The sequence below is a fragment of the Nicotiana tomentosiformis genome, chromosome 1 (genome assembly GCF_000390325.3).
Source record: "Nicotiana tomentosiformis chromosome 1, ASM39032v3, whole genome shotgun sequence".
Lineage (NCBI taxonomy): Eukaryota > Viridiplantae > Streptophyta > Magnoliopsida > Solanales > Solanaceae > Nicotiana > Nicotiana tomentosiformis.
The window spans coordinates 57,954,433-57,976,822 of NC_090812.1; the positions used below are offsets into that span (position 1 = coordinate 57,954,433).

At 39.2% G+C, this 22,390-nt stretch overlaps 1 protein-coding gene across 1 annotated transcript; it reads right to left on the reverse strand.

Annotated features, from left to right (window-relative positions):
• Positions 1 to 122: 122 nt before the first annotated feature.
• LOC104085715 (uncharacterized) lies at positions 123 to 7,949 on the reverse strand. The gene is made up of 2 exons (XM_070183605.1): positions 6,772 to 7,949; positions 123 to 6,438 (listed from the first exon to the last, which is right to left on the reverse strand). The coding sequence occupies exon 2, from the start codon at positions 6,039 to 6,041 to the stop codon at positions 4,740 to 4,742; it is 1,302 nt and encodes a 433-aa protein (XP_070039706.1). The 5' UTR covers positions 6,042 to 6,438; positions 6,772 to 7,949; the 3' UTR covers positions 123 to 4,739.
• Positions 7,950 to 22,390: the final 14,441 nt, after the last annotated feature.

Genomic DNA, 22,390 nt, shown 5'->3' on the forward strand with positions numbered 1-22,390 from the left:
ATTATGTCTTTGATGCATCACTATAAAAAAAATTATAATTAATAAAATAACATTATATGGATAAAAAAAGAAAACCATTAAATTATATCCATCCAAATAAAATTCGAACATTCAGAAAAAGATAAAGGAAGCAAATATATAATATAAATAAATAATAAAATTGGAATTGTATAAGATAAGTGAACATTTAAGATGAAGAAAATGAGAGAAATTAACAAAAAGAAAAGAAGGGCTACGCATATACAGAGCCTCGATCCCTAGTGTTGCGCATGGAATTTCAGCACTTCAACCATGGCACCTACAGTCATTTTGCGATTTGGGTGCCACTTGTTCCTTATATAAAACTTTATGCGTGCGACCGGGTGGCGTGCCACCCCCAATTCCATACATAGATCCGCCTCTGACTGCATCTATTATCAAAAAATAAGATTCTAAACATATGCTTGCGCAAAAATAAAATAAAAAACAGCATCTCAACATAAGGCACCTCTGTTGCCCAATTATTTTTATGACTGATGTGTTGTATCTTGTGCGTCCAACTGCGATATAGCTCCTGTAACGCCAAAAATTGGGTTTTTTCATGGATTATTTTAATTTTGCTTTGCAAAACTCTATCAACCCAATTTTCGTGTGCCCGAACTCCACTCTTTATTCATTAGCTCATTAAAAGATTAACTTCTTTTGAAGTGGAAGAAGATGAAGTTATTCCCTTTTAATTTATCTCAATAGAAAAGAGTCTGTCATTGGTTAAAAATATATTCACTTTCTTCTCCAACACAATTTATGGGTAAATTGGTAAATTAATGAACTTGGACGTGCCTGTCAGACCATGTCCATCGACGGTTAACTAAAATATCAATAGCTTGAGCATAGGCGGATTCAGGATTTAGGAGGATGGGTGCACCACTACCCGACCACCGTTGATTTGGTCCTCTAAAATTCACACCCCTTTTTTACCTTACTACCTCTTTAAAAGATATAAAGTGATTTTTAAGTTCAAAAGGGTTTTCAAACGGAAAGTGACAAAAGATTGAGTTTTAAAAGATTTTTCAGAGTCGGCAATTGACATTTGGTTTCGGCGTGCCAAGTTACTGTTTTAAAAAAATGAATTTTCCTCCTAAAACACATTTAGATTCCAAAATTAGTTTGCACCGTAGATTCCAATTAAGGGGTTCTTTTGACTCGGGAAGAAGGTGTTAGGCATTCCCCAAGTCATGTAACTAGTACGGTTGCGTACATGATCAAATTGGCTTTAAAGAGTACTCTAATTAAGGTAAACACACAAAAGAAAATAAACACAAAGAGGTTTAAGGTTGTCCCCGCCTAATAAAAAAAAGGAAAGAAAAATCCTAAACTAACCTACGCTCCTCCACGATGCTCGCCACATCCTCCAAATACATATACTACGGGATATTCCCCGGATAAAATAATAACTAAGAGACAACCTCTCACCTCGAATATAATAAAGAAAAGGCCTAAAATTTACCTACCCATGCTCTTAAGGGCCTAAACATGCTCCTGACGGCCCAAGCAAGTAAAGTGAAATAATTAACAGGATAAATTCAACTTTTCATCCTAATGTACAAAGCCGCGTATTCAAAAGCAGCGAGAATTCCAATCGATTTACTTAATTATGTTAAATTAATTCTTTGTCATCAAAATAGTAACTGTGAATAGACAAGGTGGGTTGCTCTGATGGTAAGCACCCTTCACTTTCAACCAAAAGGTTGTGAGTTCGAGTCATCCCAAGAGCAAGGTGGGGAGTTCTTGGAGGGAAAGACGCCGAGGGTCTATTGGAAACAGCCTCCCTACCCCAGGGTAGGGGTAAGGTCTGCATATACACTACTCTCCTTAGATCCCACTAGTAGAATTATACTGGGTTGTTATTATTATTGTTATTGTTGAAGCCTTGAACAATCATCTCTTAATGAAGAGTGAAACATGGAATCAAAACCTCACTTTAACCATCAAAAACCCATCCAAAACATATTTAAACTAAACAACGTACAAACAATAATCATCAACAAAAAGCAAATATTACTAAGACATTCAAAAACAGAGCAATGATAGATTAACGAAATAATAAGAGCATGATGTTGTTTAGCAAATAAGAAATAGAAGGAAATGAGAAATCGACCTCAAACGAATCTGAAGATTAATTGTGCGGCAGCTTTGAAACACAAGCGTCAGAATCGCGGACAAGATCTCCACTGGGAGGCCTCACCGGAAACCTCACCGAACTCCGACCGGAATTTGAGTGAGAAAATGAACCAGGAGACTAAAACCTTTATCCACGACCTCGAACTCGGAAACGGACAGTCGAAATCAACTCCGTCTCCGCAACACCATAGAAATCCAAATCTTAAACCATTTTTGTAGTGAGAGGAAACAGAATTTTATTTTGATAAATTTTATACAAGAAAATTAAAACCGAAAATCAGAAGAGAAATCCTCGATTTTGTCCAAAACCCCTTCTGTCCGTTCTCACTCTGTTTTTCCGTTCTCACTCTGTTTTTCCGATTGTCCCCTCTCGTTTCTCCACTGTTCTATTCTGTTTCGTGCCCTACTCTGTTCATTCTCCCTCTGTTTTCTCACGTCCCTCTCCCCCTCATTTCTCCACTGTTCTATTGTGTTCTGTGTACAACAACAACAATAACAACTCAGTAAAATTCCATTAATGGGGTCTGGGGAGGGTAGTGTGTACGCAGACCTTACCCCTACTCCGAAGAAGTAGAGAGGTTATTTCCGAAAGACCCTCGGCTCAAAAAAAAAAACAAAGACAAAAGGACAAAAAGGGAGACAATATTAGTATCACAACAACACTCATAGGATAAATAAGAATACCATGAAATCCAGAAGAAAGATGCAAAGCAAAGGGAGACAATATTAGTAAATATTAGTATCGCCACAACAATCATAAGAAAAATAGGAACACCGTGAAATATAGAGGAAAGATGCAAAGCAAAAGCGATAGCTAGTAAATAGGATATACACTAAAAGGCGAAATAGTAAGCCACAACATTGCCACTAGCTATCTTAGACAAAACCCCTAAATGGCTAGTCCCACAATGGTACGAAGTAAGGCACGACTCAACTACCTCCTAACCTACAACCCTAATACTCGACATCCACATCTTCCTATCAAGTGTCATGTCCTCATAAATCTGGAGCCTCGCCATATCCTGCCTGATCACCTCTCCCCAATACTTCTTAGGCCGCCCTCTGCCTCTTCTCGTGTCCTCCACAACCAGCTACTCACACCTCCGTACCGGAGCATCTGGGCTTCTCCTCTAAACATGTCCGAACCATCTAAGCCCCGCTTCCCGCATCTTGTCACCAACGGGAGCCACATGCACCTTCTCCCGAATATCACCATTCCTAATCTTATCTATCCTAGTGTGCCCGCACATCCACCGCAACATCCTCATTTATGCTACTTTCATCTTTTGGATATGTGAGTTCTTAACGGGCCGACACTCAACCCCATACATCATAGCCGGTCTAACCACCGCCTTATAAAACTTACCTTTGATTATCGGTGGCACTCTCTTGTCACACAAGACTCCAGATGCTAACCTCCACTTCATCTATCCTACCCCAATACGATGTGTGATATCCTCGTCGATCTCCCCTCCCCCCTAGATAACCGAACCAAGGTACTTGAAGCTGCCTCTACTCGGGATGACCTGCGAATCAAGCCTCACATCCACGCCCACTTCCTTTGGCTCAACGCTAAACTTACACTCCAGGTACTCCGTCTTCGTCCTGCTCAGCTTCAAACCCTTAGACTCAAGTACCTGTCTCCAAACCTCCAGCCTCTCGTTAACACCGATTCGCGACTCATCAATCAGAACTATGTCATCGGCGAATAACATGCACCATGACACATCCCCTTGAATATGGTTTGTTAACGCGTCCATCACCAGGGCGAATAAGAACGGACTGAGCGCAGAACCTTGATGTAACCCCATTACAACCGGAAAATGCTCAGAGTCGCCTCCTACTGTCCTAGCCCGGGTCTTAGCCCCATCATGCATGTCCTTAATCTCCATAATGTACGGAACCGACACACCTTTTGCCTCCAGGCATCTCCAGAGAATTTCTCTAGGAACCTTGTCATACGCTTTCTCTAAGTCAATAAACACCATGTGCAAATCCTTCTTCCTATCTCTATATAGTTCCACCAACCCTCTAACAAGGTGTATAGCTTCTGTAGTCGAACGACCCGGCATGAACCCGAACTGGGTGTCGGATACAGACACTGTCATCCTCACCCTCGCTTCAACCACCCTCTCCCACACTTTCATGGTATGACTCAGTAATTTGATACTCCTATAATTGTTACAACTCTGGATATCACATTTGTTCTTATACAATGGAACTACCATACTCCACCTCCACTCATCCGGCATCTTCTTCCCCTCAAAAATACTATTAAACAACCTAGTCAACCACTCCAAACCTGCTCTCCCCACACACTTCTAAAATTCCACCGGAATCTCGTCTGGACCGGTCGCTCTGCCCCTACTCATCTTACGCATAGCTCCCACGACCTCCTCAACCTCGATACGCCTGCAGTACCCAAAGTCACGGTGACTCTCGGAATGCTCCAATTCGCCTAGCACAATATCCCGATCCCCTTCTTCATTCAGAAGTTTATGAAAGTAAGTCTGTCATCTCCTCTTAATCTGGGCATCTTCCATCAATACTCTACCATTTTCGTCCTTGATGCATCTCACTTAGTCCAAATCCCGAGCCTTCCTCTCCCTCAACTTGGCTAGCCGGAATAACTTCTTCTCCCCACCTTTTTTCCCCAATTCCTCGTACATACGATCATAGCCCGCAATCTTAGCCTCTGTGACCGCCAGCTTAGCCTCCTTCCTAGCTGCCTTATACCTCTCCATGCACACTCGCCTCTCCTCTTCACTTATGCTCCCTACTAACTTCAGGTACGCCACCTTCTTTGCTTCAACTTTACCTTGGACCACTTCATTCCACCACCAGTCTCCTTTGTGCCCACCAGAGACGCCCGTCGAGACCCCTAACACCTCTCTCGCAGCCTCCCTAATACAGTCTGCTATCGCTGACCACATAGTGCTCACGTCACCACTTCTCCTCCAAGCTCCCAGAGCCAACAAACGCCCCTCCAACGCTTGGGCTTTATCCTTAGTTAAGGCTCCCCACTTGATTCTCAATCTTCCTCGAGTAGACCTTTTCCTCCTCTTCAACTTAATACCAACGTCTATCACCAAGAGCCTATGCTGCGTCGCGAGTATCTCACCCGGAATCACCTTACAATCCTTGCACAACCCTCTGTCACACCTCCTAAGGAGGAGATAGTCAATCTGGGTCTTCGCCACCGCATTTTGAAAAGTAACCAAATGCCCTTCCCTCTTCCGAAAGCTAGAGTTTGCAATCACCAACCCAAAAGCCTTAGCGAAGTCCAACAACGATGTACCTCCTCCGTTCTTCTCCCCAAAACCAAATCCTCCATGCACCTCGCCATAACCACTTGCGGTCGACCTAATATGACCATTGAAATCCCCTCCTATGAACAGCTTCTCAGCAGGCGGAACCTGGCGCACAATCTCATCTAACCCTTCACAGAAGCGCCGTTTAACCTCCTCATCTAGGCCCACATGCGGCGCATAGGCGCTAACAATGTTAAGGGTGCACTCTCCAACCACCAACTTAATAATCATCAATCTATCGTTCACTCGTCTAACCTCAACTACAGACTCTCTAAGTTCCCTATCCACCAGGATGCCTACTCCATTCTTACCTTTCTGGACTCCTGAGTACCAAAGTTTATACCCGTCCACATCCCTCGCCTTCGACCCTACCCACCTTGTCTCTTGGACACACGCTATATTGACCCTCCTCTTCTGCAGGATCTTCACCAACTCTATAGATTTACCCGTCAATGTACCTACGTTCCACGACCCAATTCTCAATCTACAGCCACTTTTGTTCCCTTTACCTCCATTGCCTCCCTCCCCACCCTCTAAATCCTGCCCCACCCCCTGTTCCCCCGAAGACATGACCTCACTCGACCATCCCAGACCACAGCCACTATACGTACGACAGAGTAAGGGGAATCACTATCACACAAGGCAACAGACCAAACGAGAAGAATACAAGTTGCAACAACATGAAAACTAATACGGTAAATAAAGTAGTACGAGGTAAGATGCCAGCAATTTAACTCACACAACAAAGGAAAACTGGAAAACGGGAGGTACCAACTCCCGCGAGCAAAATAGTAAATTCAAAGCAAGAACAATAGAACCTGAAGTCACCACGAGTGCCGAGAAAGGTGTTGTCCACAACAGCTATGTTGGAAGTTCCCGCCCACTTTGCCCAAGGCTCGCCGGAAAATTGTCTCAGCCGCCACCGCCGCTGCCTTCTTGCTTGAATTGACCTCCGGACCACTCAAATCTATCCAAATTAATTGTATAACTTTATTAAAATTCACCAAAAATAATTCCGGATAATAATACGTCGACTTAAAAATTTATTCCAAAATGTCAACGCGGGGCCCGCCCCTCGGAACCCGGCATAATTTTCATGAAATCCGAACACTCATTCAATACGAGTTCAACCATACCAATTTTATCGAATTCTAATAACAACTCGACCTTCAAATCTTAAATTTTCGTTTTTGGAAGATGTTTACAAAAATCCTGATTTCTTCCATTAAAATACGAATTAAACGATGAATATAATCATAGATTCATGAAATATAAATAATTTAGGATATATAACACTTACCCCAATCCATATGGTGAAAATCGCCTCAAAAATCGCTTCAATCCGTCATAACGTTTTGTACAAAACTCCAAATGATGAATGGTTTAACTTTCTGAAAATTAGATTCCAAGGTCTATAACTTTCATTTATTTCTCATCTCCAATTCCTTATATATTTTGAGATACAAGCTTCCAAAGGCAACCCAATGTAACAGATATTTCCAAACTCTTCTCGGACAGCCTGTAGTTTATCTACAATAACTTTTTGTACACAACTCCAAATGATAAATAGTTTACCTTTCTGAAAACTAGACACAAAGAGCTACAACTTTTAATTTTGGATTATCTCCAAATTCCTTATAGATTGCGAGATACGAGCTTACAAAATCGGGTCAGTGCGGCAGGAGTTTCCTCTACGCGATCGCGAAAAGGCTCCCGCGATCGCAATTCACAGTCCCCAAACAACAAAATTGCTCTTCGCAATCGCGATCGTTTGTCCGCGATCGCGATGCATACCTCTGTGGACAAAAACCAGCAACTAAAAATGGCCTAGAAATGATCCGAAACCACCCCGAAACTCACCCTAGCCACTCGAAACCCTGTCTGAGCATACCAACCAGTCCCAATACATAACATGAACCTGCTCGAGCCCTCAAATCACATCAAACGATATCAAAATTACGAATCACACCTCAAATCAAAATTTATGAACTTTGAACTTTTAAATGCTATATCTTGTGCCGAAACACATCAAATCAATCCGGAATGATCAGTGCGCCAAAAAATAGGGGGACGGGGGTGGAAGAGACGACGTATAGGGAAGAGAAAGAAAGGAGAAGAAGAAAAGGAAAATATACAAAAGAGGGGGGGGGGGGGAGGGGGCAGATCTGAAAAGCCAAAAAAAAAAAAAAAAAAAAGGACAAAAAAAGGGGGAGGGGAGTAACGGGGAAGAAGAAGAAAGCAGTAGAGAGAGGAAAAGAAGACGGGTGGGGTAGGTGGTGGTGGGTTGGGGTGGGGGTCTTACCGAAATGAAAGAGAAGCTAAAAAAAAAAAAAGGAGAAAGAAGAGTGGTGATGGTATGCACCATGTCTCCAGATCTTACTTTCAGTTTCAGCTAGCGCTGTACTTTCAATGTGCTCCACATATTGTGTTCTGTGTATGATACTTAAATTGAGTGCTTGGTGAGGAAGAAACAAAATTCCCAGCCAAAACCGTGTGGTCCCAAAGACGTGAAATGCCGAGTGAATTCTATCCAACTCTCAGGCGTGTGAATTGTTTTATGCCCCTGTCACGTGAGTTTGTTGGAGCAAAAGATGGGAAGGAATCAAACTAAAAGCAAAAAATTTTACTTTTTCCGAAATCATTTCATTCATGGAAATTTTCCAAAATTTGAAAAACGGTAAAAAATCGATTTTCAAAATTTTTATTCAAATCACTCATAAAATTTTAAAAACAACACAATTTTGAAGTTTTGTGAGTGATTTGAGTGAAAATTTTGGAAAACGGTTTTTTGCAGTTTTTCAAATATTCGAAAATTTTCAAAATAAATTTTCAAGTGAAAATTGGAAATTGTATGAACAAACGCTGATTTCGAAAAAAAGTAAATTTTTTTTGGAAAAATCTTCCATCAAATTTTATGTCCAAACAGGCTTTGTGTGAATTTTCCTTTATCTTTTTGGTGTAAATTAAAATTAAACTAAAATTCTTACCTATTAAATGACCAACCCAAGCAACGTAAATACTATAAAGCTAAATTGTCTATGCTATCAAGTTGATTTAATTAGAAAGACAAAAGTTAGTGATCCTTAATTGCTTAACTTCTGAATTTTTATTTATTTATTTATTTATTTTTTTCGTTCTTCTCTTCTTTTTTTTGTTTACTTTCTTTTAGATATAAATAGCTAGACAAAAATACTAGTTATCTAGAGTAAAAATAAAAATAGAAAAAGGAAAGGAGAATAAGCTACATTGAAGAAATTTTAATCTCATGGAAGGTAAGATAAATTAAAAGCAACTAGATAAAATTCCTATTAGCTAAAATAAAGAAAAATATTTTTGTAGTATTAATTTTACGAGAAAATAGAGCTAAAAAGTCAAAATAGACAAAATAACAATATTAGAACTAAAAACAATTTCTAAGCACTAAAATTGTGTGAAATTTCGGGATGGGTCAAAACTTATATGTATACAGGAGTACTATATATCAAACCTACAGTGAGAAATAATACAAATTGTCTCTTTCCTTGATCTTATACAGTCTAACAATTTAGTTTTATCTCTTAAAGCTTACTTAATTTAGTTTTATCTCTTAAAGCTAGTAAGCACATGGGATCAATGAGTTCACGTTGTCAAGTAATAAGTAAACATTACATGGGGCACCCTATTTGGTCGTCCAAATTTAACTTATACCCAATGTTTTTTAAAAAATTAACTTGTACCAACTTTTTAAACAACTTCAGGCCTCTTTCTCCTCCTCCTCCTCCTCTTCTCCTCCTTCTTCGGGTAACAATGATTTTATATGGTGGTTGTAAACATATTGTAATATAGCGTATGATGTTTTACAATGGTGAGCTGTTATGACGCTTTATTTTTTACTATTGCTTAGGGTTTCTTCTTCTTCTTTTTCTTAATTGCAAAATAGGTTCATTAGATTTATTGATGTTTTGACAAATTGATGATTGAGGTTTGTTCCTGATGATATTTGGAGGTTATGTTTCAAATTTGAGCTCATTTGGAGTGGATTTAGATATTAAATCGTATATTGGATTATTATAATTCGAAGAACAAATTTCTATTTCTGGAAAATTTGTACTTCAGGCCTATTTGGCTTTAAGTGCATAAAAACGTTGGTTGCACTTAGACCTTTTGGCCTCAAGTGCATCTAAAGTGTAATTTTTCATTTAAGACTTATTGGCCTTAAGTATAGCAAAACGTTTGTTGCACTTTAGACCTTTTGGCCTTAAGTGCATCTGAAGTGTAATTTTTTACTTCAGACTTATTGGCCTTAAGTGTAGCAAAACGTTTGTTGCACTTCAGACCTTTTGGCCTTAAGTGCATCTGAAGTGCAATTTTTTACTTCAGACTTATTGGCCTTTAAGTGCATGAAACCATTGATTACACTTCAGACCTATTTAGCCTTAAGTGCATCTGATGTGCAAATTTTCACTTCAGACTTATTGGCCTTAAGTGAATGAAAACATTTGTTGCACTTCAGACTTTTTGTCCTTAAGTGCATGCAATTTTTCACTTCATACTTACTGGCATTAAGTGCATCTGAAGTGCAATTTTTCACTTCAAACTTATTAGCCTTAAGTGCATGAAATCATTGGTTGCACTTCAGACCTATTTGGGTTTAAGTACATTTGAAATGTAATTTTTTTACTTCAGACTATTTTTTTTAACTTCAGACCCGATAAGTCTAGAGTTGATTGTAAAATGGGTACGCTTGCAAACTTTTTTACAAAGTGAGTAGCCCCAATAATAAAGACCCTCACATAAGTATGACTTGCCATGTAACAAAAAATTAATTTTTCCGGCCTTTTTTCCAGCTTCCCTAGGCCATCAAATTTTAATTTCCTATTGAAGTACCATACAATTTCACCGCATGTTGTTTTAGGTATGCCTAACTTATAATCAAGGGTGGATGCACATTTAGTCCGCTTCCAGGACGTCACGCCCACGCGTCTCCTGACTGTAATGGTTGGGCTTGGCTCTTCTCGCCCGTTGTGCTGTGTGAGTTCGTCAATTATTTTACTAAATATATGCATTAATATTGTGAGAAAGCGGATACGTAGGAAAAAATAACACCAATTGACATGAATTATCTCTTGGCACATTGGTTATGCGCTTGATTTTGTTCTAAGAGGTTAGAGGTGTGAACCTTGACTAGCACGTTTTTTTGCAACTATTTGAGAGAATATATGTGGTTAAAAATCATGATGAAAGAGGTGTGAACCTTGACTAGCACGTTTTTTTGCAAATATTTGAGAGAATATATGTGGTTAAAAATTGTGATGAAGTAAAATTTAATTCAGGACTTTTTATAACTTAAGACTCAACAAAAATAATATACTAAAGTTATTATTCCCGTTCTTATATAAAACTTCGACACCGCTTACAAAAATTCCTACGTTCGTCTTTGTAATTAAACTAGGTTAGGCATTACGTTCCCCTGGTCCATATTTTCATGTTATGGATTCTAATATACAGGTAGGCCTCTGGACCTTAACCCTAGCAAAAGCACAGAGTCATGCACTTAATGTCAAGAGTCACCCATTAATAGCATGTTTGGCCAATCTTCTAAAATCAGCTTATTTTGAGAAGTATTTTTCTCAAAAGTACTTTTCAAAAAAGTGCTTTTGGTGAGAAACAGTTTGTGTTTGACTAATTAATTTGAAAAGCACTTTTGAGCAATAATTAGTGTTTGACCAAGCTTTTGAAAACTGCTTCTAAGTGTATTTTTTCTCAAAAATGTTTCTCAGAAAAGTGCTTTTGGAGAAAAGCTACTTTTTTTTACTTCTCAAAAACTGCTTCTGCTTCTCCTCAAAAGCACTTTTTTCCATCTAAAAGCTTGACCAAACGACTCAACTTTTGGCCAAAAGTGCTTTTGATCAAAAAAATACTTTTGGCCCAAATAAAAGCTTGGCCAAACATGCTATAAGTTTCCATATAGTAATAGAATTTTTCTCGAAATTAATCAAGTCAAGAAAATGGAAACCGGTGAAATTAAAGATGTAAGAATATAATTTCAAACTTCAGATTTTTGTATTTCTTAAAGGATTGAATTATTTATCAGTACTAGGACGTACTCCCTTCATTTCAATTTAGATGATACACTATCCTTATTAGTCCGTTTAAAAAAGAATGAAATTTTTTTATAATTGAAAATAATTCAACTTTAAACTTTCCATTTTATCCTTAATGAGAAACTTTTATAACTACACAAATATCATGGCTCCACAAAGCTTTTACCCTTTAAGCTTTTAAGACCACAAGTTTCAAAAGTCTCCCTCTTTTCTCTTAATGCAATGACCCAACCGGTCATTTTAACTTTTAAAATCCCGTTCCCTAAAATAAAACTCCCCAAATGTGCTTTTATTGATTTATGACTTGCGGGGATGGTTGGTTCGAGATTTGAAAGTGTTCGGGTTGAAATCGAAACATTTGGTTCCTTAAGTTGGCTTTAAAATGCCAAGTTTGATTTCGGTCAACATTTTGAGAAAACGACCTCGGAATCGGGATTTAATAGTTCTAATAGGTTCGTATGATGATTTCGGACTTGGGAATATATTCGGATCGGATTTTGGATTATCCGGGAGCGTTTTGGTGCTTAATAGTGAAAATTAACTATTTTAAGGTTTAAAGTTCTTTAAATTTGGTTTGGAGTAGGTTTTGGAGTAATGGAGGTCCGAATTGAATTCCGAGATCGGGAATAGTTTCGTAATGTCATTTAAGACTTGCATGCAAATTTTAGTATCATTCCGAGTAGTCTAAGTATGATTTGGCGCATTCGGAGAATTTGAAAAACTTGAAGTTCAAAGTTTGATCTAATTTGGTTTTGGGGTGTGATTCTTGGATTTGTTATTGTTTTACGCATTTTGAGAGTTCGAGTATGTCCGTATTATGATTACAGACTTGTTGGTACCTTTGGACGGGGTCCCGAGAGGCTCGAGCGTGTTTCGGACTGCCCAGAGCTAAATCTGAGAAACCAGATTATCCAGTTCTGGTTTCCTTCTTCGCGTTCACGAGAGAGGTCTCGCGTTCGCGAAGGGAAAACTGGAGCAGGCGAGATTTTCTCTTCGCGTTCGGGAAGAATGGACCGCCTTCGCGAAGGGTGATGGTAGTGTGCATCGTGAACGCGTGAAGGCTTTCGCGTTCGCGTAGAAGGGCGAAGCTAGGCGGGGTATTGGGCATTAAAGTTTCGCGTTCGTGAAGGCCAAGTTTGGCAGTGCATCGCGTTCGCGAGAGGAGCCTCGCATTCGCGAAGAGTAAAGTTGGGCAGCACATTTTTTGTGCTTCGCGAACGCGAGACAAGGGTCGCGTTCGCGAAGAAGAGAGGGTCTGGGTAGAATGTTAAGTTCAGAAAATGGGACTTCCATTTTTAACGATTTGGAGCTCGGATTTAGGCGAGTTTTGAGAGATTTTCAGAAAAAATAACGGGGTAAGTGTTCTTAACTCAATATTAGTTAAATTACCCGAATCCATCATTATTTTTATTATGTAATTGTTGAATTAAGTTGGAAAAGTTTGAAAACCTTCTTGGATAAATTTGAGGATTTGAGGGCTAAATTATTATCGGAATTTAGTAATTTTTTTATGGATAGACTCATGGTTGAATGTGCGTTCATATTTCGTAACTTTTGCCGGATTCCAAGACGCGGGCCCCATGGACGATTTTTGAGTTAATTTTGGATTTTATTAAAAAATGTAGTATTTTTTATGAAATTGATTCCTACAATTTTAGTGATTGTATCGAATTTATTTTGGCTAGATTCGAGCCATTCAGAGTTAGATAATCGAGGAAAAGGCCTTCTATTGGATTAAATTAGAACATATTGAGGTAAGTCTCTTGTCTAATCTTGTGAGGGAGAAATTACCCCATAGGTAATTAAATTAATAATTGTTGCTAATTGTGGGGGCTACGTACGCACGAGGTGACGAGAGTCCGTGCGTAGCAACTATTTATGATAAAGTCCGGGTAGTTTAGGACTCAAATCATGAATTACTTGTGTAAATTGTATTCTTTACTTAATTAAATTATTTGATATATATTGTGAATTGTTAGGGAAGATATTAAAAGATGAAAATCTCATATGCTTAATTTTCTGTTTAAATTAATTAATTGTTAAAAGAAATTGTTCATCCTCTCGAATTGATCTTATAATAAATATACTCTCCTTCCGGAGGTACATAAGAAAATGTCCTCTTTTCTTGTGGAGCGGGCCGAACGCCTCGACAGGATAGATGCATCTATGGATCGCGCTGCACGTCCCTCGCCAATGTACACGACACTCTGGAATGGGTCGTACCTCCTCGGCAGAAATCATGCCTAAAAATAATAATAATTACACGATACCTGGCTATTTTAATTGCAGCTTGTGAATTTAATTAATGGTTTGGGAATTGTTGCATTTGAAGGATTTTTATTATTTCCGCTGATTCAATAAAATTATTGTTAACTCTGTGAATCATGTTGATTTAGATATTCTATTTTTATTTCAATTATTACTGACCCTTAGTGAGTGTCAAAGTCGGTCATCTCGTCTCTACCTCTTCGAGGTTAGGCTTGATACTTACTGGGTACACGTTGTTTACGTACTCATGCTACACTTGATGCACTTTTTTTGCAGGATCTGAGGTAGGTACTAGTGGAGGACCTATCATCGTACACCCACGTTATCCAGATGCATAGTGGTGAGTTGCCTTTTTGAGCCATTCTGCATCTACTAGTGCCTCTCCTTATATTTTCATTCTATCTATTTTTATTTCAAACAGTATTTGGACTTTTTTATAATCTACTAGATGCTCATACACTTGTGACACCGGGTCTTGGCACACACTGGTAGAATTTGGAATTGTATCATTTTTCTTGGATTTAAGTTAATCAGTATCTTTTTTAATTTCTTTAATATTGCTAGTAAAATAATAAAATTACTTAGAAAATTATTCTGAAAATAATTGATATATGTTTAATTTATTAGTTGGCTTGCCTAGTTGTAGTGTTGGGCGCCATCACAACTTTTAGGTGAGATTGGGTCGTGACAACATGGTATCAGAGCACTAGGTTCACGTAGGTCTCACAAGTTATGAGCAGGCCTAATAGAGTGTTGCGGATCAGTACAGAGACGTCTGTACTTATCTTCTAGAGGCTATAGGGTGTTAGGAAACTACCTTTATTCATCTTCCATCGTGCAATTAATGTAGTACTAAATATCTTTGTCTTACTCTCTCACAGATAGTGAGAACGCGCTCGAATGAGGCTCCAGACCAGGGAAGAGCTACTCCCCCAGTTGCTAGAGGCCGAGGTAGAGGCCAAGGGAGGGCTCCAGCCCATGGTAGAGGACGAGGACATCCCAGGAATGTTCCAGTTATACCGTCAGTGGGTCCAGCAGAGGATACCATTATTGAGGAGCAGGGTAAAGTGCATGTGGCAGAGCCAGCTCCGGTGGTCTGCATCGGGATTCCAGGATGCCATGGGTCGTATGCTGCGGTTCATAGACACTATGACTCATGCCGGTTTATTTTCGGCAGACCCAGCCATATCTCAGGCGGGCGGGGGAGCACAGACTCCGACCGCGCAGGCTCATGGATAGGAAGTTGCTATATATCAGACCCGGGGTGCACTACCCGTGGGTGGAGCCCATCCAGTGGCAGCAGCTACACCTGAGCCCAGGCCAGCTGCAGCCGCTGATCTGCAGAAACTATTGGACAGATGGACTAGACTACATCCTCCTGTCTTTGGGGGTGAGCGACATGAGGATCCTCAGGACTTCATTGATCGGTGCAGGGACAGACTTCACAACATGAGAATATTGGAGTCTCATGGGGTTGACTTTGCTACTTTTCAGCTAGAGGGCAGAGCCCGTAGATGGTGGAAGTCTTATATTCTTGGCAGACCAGCAGATTCTCTTCCCATAACTTAGGACAGATTCACCGGTATCTTCCTAGACAGGTATATTCCACCCTCCCAGAGGGAAGAGTTGAGGTTTTAGTTTGAGCAACTCCAGCAGGGTCAAATGTCAGTGACCGATTATAAGGCGAGGTTTTCTGAGTTATCTCACCATGCACTTATGATACTCCCTACTGAGGTGGAGAGGGAGCAGAGGTTTGTTGCGGGTTTACATACTGGCATTCGGGCCACTATGGCTTGAGAGGTTGAGATGGGTACTTCTTATGAGCTAGTCGTGGAGATAGCCCGGGGGATTAAGGGTGTACGTCAGCGGAGCCAAGAGCAGGTTATGAGAGATAAGCGGTTTAGGTATTCTGGAGAGTTCAGAGGTGCTCCGTCTGGGTGTAGAGGTCAGTTCGTGAGAGGGCAGTCCATCAGGCCCCCATATCCAGCACCACCGCCTCCTCGAGGTGCTCTAGTGCGACCTTATCTCAGTGCTATTAGGGTCCTTCCAGTGGGTATTCAGGTCCCCAAGGCCAGACTCTTAGTCAGCAGCCCATCACACCGAAGAGTTGTTACGAGTACGGGGATCCTAGTCACATACGGAGATTCTTCCCAGGATTCGGGGTAAACTAGTGCAATAGGGTCAGCAGCCAATGATTACCGGACCAGTTGCTCCACCAGTTGTCTGACCACAAAGAGGTGGAGGACAGATGGGTAGGGGCCGTCCTAGAGGTGGAAGTCAGCCAGGTGGAGGCCAGCCAGTTGCCACTTCAGGTCGGTTCTATGCTTTTCCGACCGGACCAGATGCAAAGGCTTCAGATGCCGTGATTACTGGTATTATTTCTATTTGCGAAAAAGATGCCTCAGTATTATTTGATCCAGGATCTACGTATTCATATATGTCATCTCTGTTTGCTCATTTGCTGGGTATTTCTCGTGAGTCCTTGAGTACTCCTGTTTATGTGTCCACTCATGTAGGCGATTCTATTATTGTGAATCGGATCTACCGGTCCTGTATTATTATATTATGTGGTTGTGAATCGGGGTGTTCCAGTAAGTTCTTTTAATGCACCACCGGCACAGAGTTCCTATAATGGTTATTTCAATTATTCGGCACATGCTTAGTATGAGCAGCCGAACCTGCAGAGGGGTTGTCATGAGTGTGGTGATACTAGGCACGCCAAGAGAAATTGTCCCAGACTTGGGAGGGGTGTATTTCATCAGAGCACTCAAGCTATAAGCTTTATTCCAGTTAATACTCCACGTGCACAACCATTTAGGGGTAGAGGACAGGAAGGTAGAGGGCGCCCAAGAGGGGGAGGCCCGGCCCGTTGATATAATTGCTATGACTTGGTTGAGGCCAATACACTAGATGGTGTCGTACATGGATGATTTAATTTATAATAAAAGGAGTACTATTCGTATTTTGATTCAATTCTGATTATCGAGGTGAGACCTCTTATCATGCTCCATATAGGGCGAGTTTGTGATTTGTACACCACTCACGTGTTTACCCCTGTTGGGAGATTTGATGATGTTAGCCCATGTCTATCATTTTTATTTTTGTTTACTATTGAGGGCTATAAGTCCAAAAATGACTTTCTATTACTCACTACAGTGAGTTTTGATGTGATTTCAAAATAATTGATTTTAATTTTATGAATTATATGCCCTATTGGTATGGGGGTTCATTATGTGTTGTGAAAACTGTTTAAGGAATTTATTAAAAAAAGAAGAAAGAAAGGGAATGAAAAATTTCAGTTAGCACAATGTGCAAAATACCTGTGATTCAGATATAAGGACGAGATCCTCGCATTTTATATGATGTGAAATATTTAAACCGGACTACAAGCCGTAGTGGAAGTTATATAAGGACGAGGTCCTTGTGGTGAAAAATTTATGTGTTTAAATTCTTCCTTTGTGAAATTTAAATTTGTACTATAGTATTAATAAGGAGTCATTCCTGTTAGGCTTATTCGATAATTTTGTATGTATTTTCTGTGTATATCTAGCCATATTTGTGCTGTAAATATTGAGTGTTAGCCTATGAGGTGAGTGTCCAGGTGGCGTAAAATGTGAATCGTTAACCCGAGTAAGTAATTTATGAGGTCTTCATGCCACGCGTGTTGCCGTCAGTGTTGTGAAAAAAAAAACTAGATATGAGATTTTGGTTAAGATGAGATTAATTGAGGATGATGAAGTTAATTATAAACAGCTATTATGACCAGAGATGTGGTTATGAACATACATATGATGTGTTTCATATCCAGGTATCATTATGATAATGCAGTATTTGTAATGCTGAGATTAGTGTTATTGATATGTACATTGTGGTACTTTTTAGGGTATGGATGTGTTGTTAGGAGTTATTTGGTGTTACTCTGGAATGTGGATAGGCCCAATTACAGGGGAGGCTTTGCCAAAATTTCTAAAAAATTTGGGAGTTAGTAAAATTTGGGGGATTGAGACGTGCGAAAGAAGAGATAAGTTATGTTATGTGTTTGAGGGCAGACTTTACTTCTCGTTCAAGGGCGAATGATCCTAAGTGGGGGAGAATGTAACACCCCGGGAAAAAAAAATAATTCGAAGTACTTCATCACTATCAAGAAAGTTGATGTGTGCGTAGGCACGAGTTGCTATAGCTAGTTGAGACTAATACCGTACGTTGATGTGAAAATCAGGCCTTTTGAAAATGTTTGGAGCGTAAGAAATTGGTTTTAAAGTTTATAAGTATGGATAAAAGAAATAATCTCAACTGAGATGGTGTTGTCAGACCCATGTTAAACTGCGGAACATAGAATCAACCGCGGGTATGTGTGTAATAATACACTCGGTAATTTAATGTCCTCAGAGTAATTCTTGGTACGTTCGAGGACAAACGTATGTTTTAAGAGGGGGAGAATGTAACGATCCGACTTGTCGTTTTAAGAATCTATGTGGCGTTCAACAACTTAAGGTCTCGATCAACTTCGTAATATGTATTGTGACTTGCATGTATGGTCGAGTTTCATTTTCGGAAGATTCGGAATTTAATTTAAAGAACAATTCTCATTTTTGAAACTTAAATGAAAAGAGTTGACTGGAGAGTTGACTTTTGAGCAAACGACTCTGGAATGGAATTTTGATAATTTCAATACCTCTGTATGGTAATTTTGGACTTAGGAGCGTGTCCGGAAATTTTTTTTGAAGTCCGTAGTGAAATTTTGCTTGAAATTGCAAAAGTTGATTTTTGGGAAAATTTGACCGGGGAGTTGACTTTTTGATATCGGAGTAGGAATCCAGTTCTGAAAATTTTCATAGATCTGTTATGTCATTTATGACTTGTGTGCAAAATTTTAGGTCAATCAGAATTGATTTGATACGTTTCGGCGCAAAATATAGAAATTGGAAGATTTGCAAACTCATAATTTGATTCGATGCGCGATTCGTAATTTCAGCGTTGTTTGTCATGGTTTGAAGCCTCAACTAAGTTCGTATTGTCTTTTGGGACATGTTGGTATATTTGGTTAGGGCCCCGAGGGCCTCGGGTGGATTTCGGTAGGTTAACGGAATGGATTTCGGACAAAAGGAGCTGCTGGAATTTTTATGCTGCAGAAGCTGTTTTTGGACAGCAACTGGTGCAATCGCAGAGCTGACTTTGGAAGCTTATATCTCGAAATCTATAAGGAATCAGAATATTTTTAAAACATGAAAGTGTAGCCCTTTGATTCTAATTTCCATAAAGTTAAATCATTCATCATTTGGACATTTGTACAGTAAGTTATGGTTGACTGAATGAAGGCTCGTAAAGCAGTTTCACCAGATATTTCTGGTTATAAAGTTGAAGTAGGTCGCATTTTAAAGATGCACAGAAGCTATATTTTGGGGTTTCGGCCATTTTAGCATATTTGGAGCTATGGAGCTCGGATTGAAGCGATTTTGGAGGCGAGTTTCACCATATGGATTGGGATAAGTGTTCTATATCCATAAGTGATTATAATTCTGTGATGACCCTAAATATCATCTTTAAATTTAATGATTAATTATGTGATCTAAGCACTATTTACCATTACTCGACTTGCGTGTGCAGTCCCTAAAAAAATTTTCGAAAAGTTTTCACGTGAAAAATAGATTAAAATGTAATTAGATGCTTAAAACACAACTGAGTTGACTTTGGTCAACATTTTGAGCAAACGGACTCGGATAAGTATTTTAACAGTTCCGGTAGGTCCGTATCGTGAATTGGGACTTGGGCGCATGCCCGGAATCAAATTCCGAGATCCCTAGCCCAAGATATGGAATTTTGACGAAACATTTAAAGTTTAAGTTCAAATAGTGACCGGATGTCGAATTATGTGCAAATGACCCCGGAATAGAATTTTGATGATTCCAACAGCTCTGTATGGTGATTTTAGACTTAGGAGCGTGATCGGAATTTATTTGGAAGTCCGTAGTGGAATTAGGCTTGAAATACCGAAAGTTGAATTTTTGGGAAGTTTGACTGAGGGGGTTGACTTTTTGATATCGGGGTCGAAATCCGATTCTGAAAATTTTCATAGCTTCGTTATGTCATTTATGACTTGCGTGCAAAATTTGAGGTCAATCGGACTTGATTTGATAGGTTCCGGTGTTGTTTGTAGAAATTGAAAGTTTCAAAGTTCATTAGGCTTGAATCTATATGTGATTCGTGATTTTAGCGTTGTTTGATGTGATTTGAGATTTCAAATAAGTTCGTATGATATTTTAGGACTTGTTGGTGTATTGGGTTGAGGTTCCGAGGGCCTCGGGTGAGTTTCGAATGGTTAACGGATCAAAAATGGGACTTAAAATAGCTGCTGCAAATATTCTTCTGCTATGCAATCGAGCCCTAGAAATCGAGCTGAGGATCGAAGACAGGCTCGAGATCCATGATTGAAGGCACAGGATCGAGGGTTATGAACAAGGCCAGTGATCGAAGGCCATAAGGATCGAAGCCATGATCGATAGCCAGGATCGACGGCTGTGATCGAGCCCCAGGGTCGAGGGCCATGATCGGACTCCCCATGATCGGACTCCCATGATCGAGGTCCAGGATCGGACTCTCATGATCGAGGTCCAGGATCGGACTCCACGATCGAGGTCAGCCTGGACAGATCCGTAAGTTATAAAAACAGGGGGGTTTGTCCCATTCGCCATTTTTAACAACTTGGAGGTTGAGCAGAGACGATTTTTGATATATCTTCAAGGAAAAAGATTGGGTAAGTGTTCTTAACTCAATCTTGGTTAGATTAACGAATCCATCACTGTTTTTAATATTTAATTGGTGATTTAAGTTGGAAAAATTTGAAAACCCTCTTGGATAGATTTGTGGATTTGAGGGTCGAATCGTTATTGGAATTTAGTCATTTTGGTATGGTTAGACTCGTGGTTGAATGGGCGTTCATATTTCGTAACGCTGGATTTCGATACATGGGCCCCACGGGCCATTTTTGAGTTAATTTTGAATTTTTATTGAAAAAAATGTAGTAGTTTCGTATAGAATTAATTTTATAATTTTTGTTGACTGTATCGAATTAATTATGACTAGATACCAGTCGATCGGAGTCGGAAAATCGAGGAAAAAGCATAATACTTGATTAAATTGGAGGAAGTCGAGGTAAGTGACTTGTCTAACCTTGAGTGGGGGAAATTTTTCCTATAATTGATATTAATATGATTATTGAAATTTGTTGAAAGTCGTGTACACGAGGTGACGAGTTTGTACACGGGCTAAATGTGAAAGATTATATTTTTAAATTATGTAGATCATTGTTGCGCAATTATTAAATTATTTTATCTTATTATATTCTTCATCATTGATCTGTGATATATATTTTAGATTTGTTTACCTTTTTCCTGCTAATTGTTTTACCTGTTTAATTGAAACTTGGTTTCTTTTATACTGTGCATTATTTGAAGGTTTATTTTCTTTAAATTAAATATTATTAATATGAAGTATTTGACATTTTTAATATTGATATTGAAGAAACGTATTAAAAATTTAAAATATTATTTTTCTGAATTATTTATTCTTGAATATTTTCGTATGGTTTTTTTTGGATTATTCTGGCATGAGCCGTGAGCTCTTTATTATTGAAAAATATTGTTGTTGATTTTTTGTGGAAAATTGAAATATTGGGCACTTGAGGTGCAAATTGTGATATATTGTGATATTGATACGCATGCGGTGGTATAAGGTCTGGGTGTTGAAACACATGCGGTGAGATAAGGGTGGCTTGATACGCGTGGCTAGTAGGGGTGACTACTAGAAGTCATGCGGTGTGATAAGGTTGGCTAAAACGCGGGATGCTATTTCGGAAAAAAAATGCTTTCTTTAAATAAATTGTGAAGGCTCCTGTGGTGGTATAAGGAAATGAGATATTGTGAAATTATTTATAATTTGGGACTACGAGGCGGTACCTCTGTAGTTCCCTTGTTGATATTTATTTATGGCCATAGTTGCTTTCGATTAATTGTTGTGATTTTCATAAAGTTGAAGGAAATTCTGTTTTGATTCCACGAGATATTATTTGTAATTATTTGGTGTCATTAAATGTGACATACTATTTGATTCATTTACAATGTCATTTTATTTTACTATATTAATAAACATTTTACCATGTCATTATTATATTCCAGTAGGGCCTCATCTGACCTCGTCACTACCCTACCGAGGCTAGGCTTGGCACTTACTGGGAACCGCTGTGGTGTACTCATACTACACTTCTGCACATCTTTTTGTGCAGATCCAGGTACATTTTACCAGCCTAGACATTAGTGAGTTACCTGCGCACGAAGACTTCGAGGTATATCTGCCAGCGTCCGCAGACTCCGGAGTCCCCTTCTATCATTTTATGTTGCTTCCTTATATTTTATTTAGAAATTGACATATAGAGACATTGAGAATAAATTCTTAGAAGCTTGTGATTTATATCTACCGGGTTTTGGGAGTTGAAATTGTTTGAATTATAGTTTATTTATTTCAGATATTTATTATTATTCCGCATTGATAGACTTACCTAATCTTAGAGGC